This window comes from Xyrauchen texanus, chromosome 8, assembly GCF_025860055.1.
Source record: "Xyrauchen texanus isolate HMW12.3.18 chromosome 8, RBS_HiC_50CHRs, whole genome shotgun sequence".
Taxonomy (NCBI): Eukaryota; Metazoa; Chordata; class Actinopteri; order Cypriniformes; family Catostomidae; genus Xyrauchen; species Xyrauchen texanus.
The window spans coordinates 49856839-49866555 of record NC_068283.1 but is presented as its reverse complement, the minus strand read 5'-3'; the positions used below and the strand labels follow the sequence as shown (position 1 = coordinate 49866555).

At 48.4% G+C, this 9717-nt stretch overlaps 1 protein-coding gene across 1 annotated transcript in view; it reads right to left on the bottom strand.

Moving 5' to 3' along the window:
* Positions 1–3712: 3712 nt before the first annotated feature.
* The window catches only part of LOC127647603 (ER lumen protein-retaining receptor 3), a 6964-nt gene continuing 959 nt past the window's right edge, over positions 3713–9717 (bottom strand). Inside the window, exons 2-5 of the mRNA XM_052131961.1 lie at positions 5222–5322; positions 4939–5097; positions 4299–4551; positions 3713–4218 (exon numbers count right to left, since the gene is read on the bottom strand). Of these exons, the coding sequence (XP_051987921.1) occupies positions 4175–4218; positions 4299–4551; positions 4939–5097; positions 5222–5322 (557 nt within the window). The 3' untranslated portion in view covers positions 3713–4174. The remainder of the gene's footprint in view (positions 4219–4298; positions 4552–4938; positions 5098–5221; positions 5323–9717) is intronic.

The following is a 9717-nucleotide window of genomic DNA, read 5'->3' as shown; positions in this document are numbered from 1 at the left end:
CGGAGCAACCTGGAGTTAAGGGCCTTACTCAAGGACACAATGGTGGTGTCTGTGGGGATCAAACCAGCAACCTTCTGAGTACCAATGTATTATACAGAGCACTTATTACAGGGACAATCCCCCCGGAGCAACCTGGAGTTAAGTGTCTTACTCAAGGACACAATGGTGGTGACTGTGGGGATCGAACCAGTGACCTTCTGATTACAGTTATGTGCTTTAGCCCTCTGCGCCACCACCACTCACACACTCACTACACACACACTCACACACACACTCTTACATCCATACCAACACACACACACACACACACTACACACACTCTCTCACACACACACACACACTACACACACTCTCTCTCTCACACACACACACACACTACACACACACTCTCTCTCACACACATACACACACACTCTCTCTTACACACACACACACACACACACTACACACACACTACACACACACTCTCTCTCTCTCTCACACACACACACACACACACACTACACACTCTCTCTCTCACACACACACTCATACACACACACTCTCTCTCACACACACACACACACACATGTTGTGTTTCCATGTTTTATGGGGACTTTCCATAGACATAATAGTTTTTATACTGCACAAACTTTATATTCTATCCCCTAAACCTAACCCTACCCCTAAACCTAACCCTCATAGAAAACTTTCTGCATTTTTACATTTTCAAAAAACATAATTTAGTATGATTTATAAGCTGTTTTCCTCATGGGGACCGACAAAATGTCCCCACAAGGTCAAAAATTTCGGGTTTTACTATCCTTATGGGGACATTTGGTCCCCACAAAGTGATAAATACACGCTCACACTACACACACACTCTCTCTCTCACACACACACTACACACACACTCTCTCTCACACACACACACACTACACACACTCTCTCACACACACACTACACACACTCTCTCTCACACACACACACACACTACACACACACTCTCTCTCACACACACACACACACACACACTCTCTCTCACACACATACACACACACACACACTCTCTCTCTCACACACACATACATACACTCTCACACACACACACACTCACACACACACACACACACACATGTTGTGTTTCCATGTTTTATGGGGACTTTCCATAGACATAATGGTTTTTATACTGTACAAACTTTATATTCTATCCCCTAAACCTAACCCTACCCCTAAACCTAACCCTCACAAAAAACTTTCTGCATTTTTACATTTTCAAAAAACATAATTTAGTATGATTTTTAAGCGATTTGAATTATGGGGACAATAGAAATGTCCTCATAAACCACATTTATAGCATAATACCCTTGTAATTACTAATTTGTAACCTAAAAAAATGTTCTCATAAACCACATAAACAAGCCCACACACACACACACACACACACACACACACACACACACACACACACACACACACACACACACACACACACTTGTATCTGCATCATGTATTCAGTTGTCCTGCAGGTCTCTATAATACAGTAAACAGTGAATACACACACACACACACACACACACACACTACACACACTCTCTCACACACACACTACACACACTACACACACTCTCTCACACACACACACACACACTACACACACTCTCTCACACACACACTACACACACTCTCTCTCACACACACACACACTACACACACACTCTCTCTCACACACACACACACACACACACTCTCTCTCACACACACACACACACACACACTCTCTCTCTCACACACACATACATACACTCTCACACACACACACACACACACACACACACACACACACACACACACACACACACACACACACACACACACTCACACACTCTCACACATGTAGTGTTTCCATGTTTTATGGGGACTTTCCATAGACATAATGGTTTTTATACTGTACAAACTTTATATTCTATCCCCTAAACCTAACCCTACCCCTAAACCTAACCCTCACAAAAAACTTTCTGCATTTTTACATTTTCAATAAAACATTGTTTAGTATGATTTTTAAGCGATTTGAATTATGGGGACAATAGAAATGTCCTCATAAACCACATTTATAGCATAATACCCTTGTAATTACTAATTTGTAACCTAAAAAAATGTTCTCATAAACCACATAAACAAGCCCACACCCTCACACACACTCACACACACACACACTTGTATCTGCATCATGTATTCAGTTGTCCTGCAGGTCTCTATAATACAGTAAACAGTGAATACACACACACACACACACACACACACACTACACACACTCTCTCACACACATACACACACACACACACTCTCTCTCTCACACACACATACATACACTCTCTCTCACACACACACACACACACACACTCTCTCTCACACACATACACACACACTCTCTCTCTCACACACACATACATACACTCTCACACACACACTCACACACACACACACTCACACACCCTCACACACACTCACACACACACACACTTGTAACTGCATCATGTATTCAGTTGTCCTGCAGGTCTCTATAATACAGTAAACAGTGAATAGGGGAAAAGTTTGTATTTGCTCCATAGGATAAACATGAGGAAAATGGCGCCATCTGGTGGAAAATATATATATATTTTTAATTTGAAGCAGGGCTCCAGAATTAAAGTATAATATCATATAATTCATGATTTGATATTTAATGGCACTGGGATCAAATATTGCATTGTCCCGAGTGTGACTATTGTGTGTACACAGTGTGTTATAGATGTATTATAGATGTGTTATAGATGTATTATAGGAACTGAGGATGAAGTATCAAAATACACCCAAAAATACACACACATTTGGCAAAATGTATGCCGTTGGCATTAACGCAGCTGAAATGAATTGGGCTGAAGGTCGCACAAGGGTTAATTTCCTTCCTTGGAAATAGTTTGTTGAAATAGAGGTGTGGCTTATATTTAAAGATTGGAGTTATGTTTCTAGTGTTGTTTACATTCCTACAGGGACTCTCCAAAAATTGGCCCCATTGACTTCCATTATAAGTGTCTCACTGGAACACACATTTGTGCTTTATTAAAGGAGGGACAAGTCGAAATGCATCATGGCACAAATGCTGTCGAATGAACCTAACCCGGAATATTCCTTAAATACAATAGACCTGCAGAATGTGAACAAAAGCAACTTTACATGCAGAAATGCTCATGAATAGTGTTCATTAAAAGTGCCATTGAATTATCTGTGATATTACATAACATCTGTTCATGTGTTTCTGGTGTCAGACGGTCCTGCTGGGTCCGACGGGTTCTGGAGCCATGTCCTGTGTCCAGAGAGCAGGGGGCGTGGTGGAGGGGCGGAGCCTGGAGGTGATTGACACACCTGTGAATATGGCCTGTTCTTCAGGGGATTGACCCTATTACAGAAGAACTGTATCTGTTCAATGAACTGCACGACTGTGTGAGTGGGGGAAACTTTATATTTTACCTCAAAATTATTGCAAATAATTATAATAATAGGCTATTACTTTAAAGTACCATTACACGTGCATGTCATGGTAGTAATTGTTACTGAATTCATAAATAATAATGTCACAATGGAAAACAAATCATTTATATTTGTCCTATAAATTAGCTTCATTTATTTTAGGGGTAATGTTTGGATATAATAACTGTAGCGTTATATAAACACAATAAATACCTGACATTCATCTACTCAACACATCCTTTATTGACATCTTATAAAATACACTTTATAAAAATGAGGCCATGTTCTTATAAACTGCTATTGTCAAACCTCTATTATGTGTCATTTTCAGAGAGAAATATAGTTGATACAAACATTCATAAAATGCAATAGTTGCACTCGCGCGCGCGCACACACACACACACACACACACACACACACACACACACACACACACACACACACACACACACACACACACACACACACACAGGAAGACTGTGTTTCCCTTAACAGATTAAAAGCAAAGAAAGGTCCCAAATATGAAAGACATCATCAGAAAAGTCCTTTACTACATGAAAGAAAAGCACAGGTGTGATCCAGACACACACCTGCACATCGTCTTTATGAACATTAAGGCACGTCCAGCTGATGATGTCCCTGCTGGGGGTGTGGTCTAATGCAGGGGGAGGGGCTTGATCCAATCTCACACCGGCATTGGCAGACTCATCTTTCCACTTCCTCTGAGCACTGTGGAGACACATGAACGATCACGTGAGCGATATCTAGAGTTTTACATGTGTGTGTATGATACGAGTGAGACTGCTGACCTCTGGTGAAGTACAGGTAGAAGAAGTCGCAGTAGAAGATGGTCTGGACGACGCCGGACACCACGGCGATCTGATCGAAGAACCCCTCCGTGTGGTAGCGCCACACCCAGTTAGCGAGGTAGAGCACGCGGTACAGGCCGAGGAAGAACAGATAGTGAGTGGTGATGGACTCCGCCTCGCCCGTCTTCGTGATCATGAACAACTGCGGCAGGATCGCCACCGACTCCAGATAGATGGAGAACGTCCACAGAATCTACACACACACACACACACACACAAACAGGGTCCCTGCTAGTGGAAACATTTGTGCATTTCACCGCGGCTCTTGTGAAATGAACACAGGCGGCGCTGTAACAACGAGTTTTATTGACGTTTATACAGAGAAGCAGCTTTAGGTTTAGGGTAGGGAAGTCAGTTTAGGTGATTTATAAAACTGAACTCGCTTTGAGCGCCACACAGTGGACATTTCACCTCAGAACCACCACAATACACATAATGAACCTGTGTCGCCACAGTCAGGTAATTTTCATGAGATGGGTGGCCCGATACGCCAACCGTTGGCATGACTTTGGGGCAGGACTATTGGGAAACCTGTTTGAAAGCAGTAGTCAAATTGATCGTGTAGTGATGGGGGTTTTACCTCCAGTGGTGTGAAGGCGTAATTCTCCAGGAACGACAGACCAGCGACAGGAACCAGCAGAAACTCCACACGGAACGAGTCGCTCTCAGAGTCATACGAGTTCCTGAAGCGGAAGTAAATCAGACTGATGGTGGCGTACGCCAACGCCAAATACACCACCTGCCAGACAGACAGATACAGAGAGAAAGACAGCAGTGGTGATTGTGTGTCAGGAAGTGTGTTGTGCATCTGTGGAGCTACTGACTGAACCAGTCGACCTACAAACACTGACTGTTTACTTTACCTTCATGACGGTGTTGTAGATGGAGATATAAGCTGTGAACAGGTCCAGATATCTGGTGGTGAAGACCAGAGCAAACAGCACCTGAGACTTCCCAGAAATACCTGCAATAAACACACAACCCTTCTAATAATGCAACACACTGCATACGTGCTAAAGGAACAGAACAGCAATAGTTTAACTATAGGAATATGGTAACTGTGTTTTCCAGAGCAAACCGTGGCTTTACTATAAACATGGTTTAAATACAGTATACTGTATCGCTACAGTAACCATGATTTTACCAGAGATTTACCATAGTTAATCTTACTACAGTTTTACTCTGTATTTGCAGTAGGGCTGCACGATTTGGACAAAAAATCATATTGCGATTATTCTGACAAATATTACGATTGAGATTTGCTTAAGTGCACGTAAGCAAACTGAACTGTGAGCACTTCTGTTATTGTAAGCATGAGTTGTGGAGCACAGAACCGCTCTGAAAACACTGTAATAATGCACTAATATAGACTGGACAGAGCAGCGCAAATAAACTCTGAAGGGAGCAGAATATTTATTTATTTAAATCGCAGCCTTTCCAGTTTAATAAGGTCATATCGCGGTTTCGATTTGATTTCGATTAATTGTGCAGCCCTAATTTGCAGTACAAACACAGTGTAAGGAAATCAATGGAAAGGAGGAGGCGAGAACCGGCTTTTCAATATAAATAATATTTTAATAATACTCTTAAACAGAAGACACACATGATGGACATGTCTGTAAACGATCTCTCTCTCCGCACAATCCTCCGCAGTCAGGCTTTATCCCTCTCGGAGGCTTGATTAGCCTGATAAGGGCCCGGGTGTGATGATCACGACCCCGCCCTCCGACCTGCCACATTGTGAAAATGTATTACGGGGGAACGGAAAATGTATTACGGGGGAACGGAAAATTTATTACAAGGTAAAAAAAAAACGTATTACAAGGGAACGGAAAACGTATTACGAGGGAACGGAAAACGTATTACGAGGGAACGGAAAACATTACGAGGGAACGGAAAACGTATAACGAGGGAACGGAAAACTTATTACGAGGTAACGGAAAACTTATTACGAGGGAACGGAAAACTTATTACGAGGTAACGGAAACCTTATTATGAGGGAACAGAAAACGTATTGTGAGGTAACGGAAAACTTATTACTGTTACGAATGGGCAGCGAAGGCAGACAAGGAGATGCGGATCCAAGTGCTGTTCAACTTTTATTGAGGAACAAACAAGGCAGGTACATGGAAAACACGGAACAAAGGAAAAACCCTCGATGGGGAAATGAACACAAGACTGAGGAAAGCGGGCAGGGAACACACACCAGGCTAACAACATTCAACGATAGACAGTGACTAAACAAACAGACGGTTAAATACGTGGACATGGGAAGACAGGAACCAATGAACAAACAGAACTCAAACAAGATAACTGGGTGATTAACAGAAGCAAAATGGCAAATAAATGAGGGCAGGTGCAAACAATGAACGGTGAACACGAAAGCTAACAAAGAGACTATGGAGTTACACAAGGGACAAAAGTGAACACTAAGGAATGCAAAAGTGACAAAAAAATGGCAAACAAAAGGGCAACAGTGAAACAAGACAGGTAACCCTAACGTAGCCCCCCCTCAAGGATCGGATTCCAGACGATCAACAGTAACAGAACAAAATAAACAAAAAAAACATGAAGAACAAATGTCTGGGGGGGGGAAGCTTGTGGTGGGCAGACAGACCAAGGGGAGCAACGAAGGGCAGACAGGCAGTCCAGGGGGCAACGAGGGGCAGACAGACAGTCCAGGAGGGCACAGAGGGCAGGCAGGAAGTCCAGGGGGGCACAGAGGATAGGCAGGAAGTCCAGGGGGGCACAGAGGGCAGGCAGGAAGTCCAAGGGGGCACAGAGGGCAAGGACAGGTTCAGGTGGTCTGGGAGCTGGCCACAGGGCAAGGGTAGGTTCAGGAGGCCTGGGAGCTGGCCACAGGGCAGGGACCGGTTCACGAGGCCTGGGAGATGGCCACAGGGCAGGGACCGGTCCGAGGCCTGGGAGCTGGCCACAGGGCAGGGACAGGTTCAGGTGGTCTGGGGGCTGGCCACAGGGCAAGGATAGGTTCAGGAGACCTGGGAGGAGGCCATCGGACAGGGACAGGTCCCGGAGGCGGAGCCGTAGGAGGCTCGGGAGGCGGAGCCGTGAGAGGCTCGGGAGGCGGAGCCGTAGGAGGCTCAGGAGGCGGAGCCGCAGGAGGCGGAGCGTAGGAGGCTCGGGAGGCAGAGCCGTGGGAGGCTCGGGAGGCGGAGCCCTAGAAAGCGCAGAAGTCTCTGGGGGCAGAGCCGTAGGAGGCTCGGGAGGTGGAGCTGTAGGAGGCTCGGGAGTCTCTGGGGGCGGAGCCGTAGGAGGCTCGGGAGGCGGAGCCGTAGGGGGCTCTGGAGGCGGAGCCGTAGGGGGCTCTGGAGGCGGAGCCGAAGGAGGCTCGGGGAGAAGAGTCGTAGGGCGCTCTAGAGGCGGAGCCCTAGAAAGCTCTGGAGTCTCTGGGGGCAGAGCCATAGGAGGCTTGGGAGGTGGAGCCGTAGGAGGCTCGGGGAGTAGGGCCGTGGAAGACTCGAGAGGCTCTGGAGGCGGAGCCCTGAAAGGCTCAAGAGGCTTGAGAGGCGGAGCCCTGGAAGGCCCGAGAGGCTTGAGAGGCGGAGCCCTGGAAGGCTCGAGAGGAGGAGCCCTGGAAGGCTCGAGAGGCTTGAGAGGCGGAGCCCTGGGAGGCTCGAGAGGAGGAGCCCTGGAAGGCTCGAGAGGCGGGGCCCTGGGAGGCTCGAGAGGAGCCCTGGAAGACTCGGTAGGCGGAGCTCTGGAAAGCTCGGGAGGTGGAGCTCTGGAAAGCTCGGGAGGCGGAGCTCTGGAAAGCTCGGGAGGCGGAGCTCTGGGAAGCTCGAGAGGAGCCCTGGAAAGCTCGGGAGGCGGAGCTCTGGAAAGTTCAGGAGGCGTTGGCGCTTGGACGGTCATGGCTACAGACGCTGGCTCAGGGACGGTCGAGGCTATAGGCGCTGGCTCAGGGACGGTCGAGGCTACAGGCGCTGGCTCAGGGACGGTCGAGGCTACAGGCGCTGGCTCAGGGACGGTCGAGGCTACAGGCGCTGGCTCTTGGACGGTCGAGGCTACAGGCGCTGGCTCGGGGACGGTCGAGGCTACTGACGCTGGCTCTTGGACGGTCCTGGCTACTGGTGCTGGCTCTTGGATGGTCCTGGCTACAGATGCTGGCTCAGGGACGGTCGAGGCTACAGACGCTGGCTCAGGGACGGTCGAGGCTACAGGCGCTGGCTCAGGAACGGTTGAGGCTACAGGCGCTGGCTCTTGGACGGTCCTGGCTACTGGCGCTGGCTCTTGGATGGTCCTGGCTACAGATGCTGGCTCAGGGACGGTCGAGGCTACAGACGCTGGCTCAGGGACGGTCGAGGCTACAGGCGCTGGCTCAGGGACGGTCGAGGCTACAGGCGCTGGCTCAGGGACGGTCGAGGCTACAGGCGCTGGCTCGTGGACGGTCGAGGCGACAGGCACTGGCTCACTGACTTCTGAGGCGACAGGCTCGCTCACAGTGACATGCGTTGGCGCAGGCTCGCTCACAGTGACATGCGTAGGTGCAGGCTCGCTCACCGTGGAAGGCGTGGGCGCTGGCTCGCTCACCGTGGAAGGCGTGGGCGCTGGCTCGCTGACCGTGGAAGGCGTGGGCACAGGCTCGAAGACCGGGGCAGGCGTGGACCGGAAGGCGGAAGCCCGTCTTCTCTCCCTCCTCCGGGCAGACGAAGAGGGCCGTTCTGGCTCGTGGAAGGCGACTGACGTGAGGGTGACCTCGTTGACAGGTGGAGTTGGTGTTACAGGGGGCGCCGGGGGTGGCTGGAGAGACACCACTGTGGACGGTGAGGCAGGGTCCTTCTCAGCAACGCACACCAGTAGGGTCGCCACCAGGAAGTCGCGGAGGGTCCAGTCACGCGTCGCCTGTGGCAGCGGCTCCTTCAGTGCGGGGTGTAGATTGCCCCTGAAGAAGACCACCAGAGAGTAGTCCGGGAAATCCGAAATACTCGCCAGCTCAAGGAAGTCGCGGATGTGGTCCTCTATAGGGCGGTCTTCTTGTTGTAAGCAGAGCAGGTGGTAGTTTGCTTGCTGAACCACTGGATCCATAGTTGGTCTATCGTTCTGTTACGAATGGGCAGCGAAGGCAGACAAGGAGATGCGGATCCAAGTGCTGTTCAACTTTTATTGAGGAACAAACAAGGCAGGTACATGGAAAACACGGGAACAAAGGAAAAACCCTCGATGGGGAAATGAACACAAGACTGAGGAAAACGGGCAGGGAACACACACCAGGCTAACAACATTCAATGATAGACAGTGACTAAACAAACAGACAGGGTTAAATACGTGGACATAGGAAGACAGGAACCAATGAACAAACAGAACTCAAACAAGATAACTGGGTGATTAACAGAAGCAA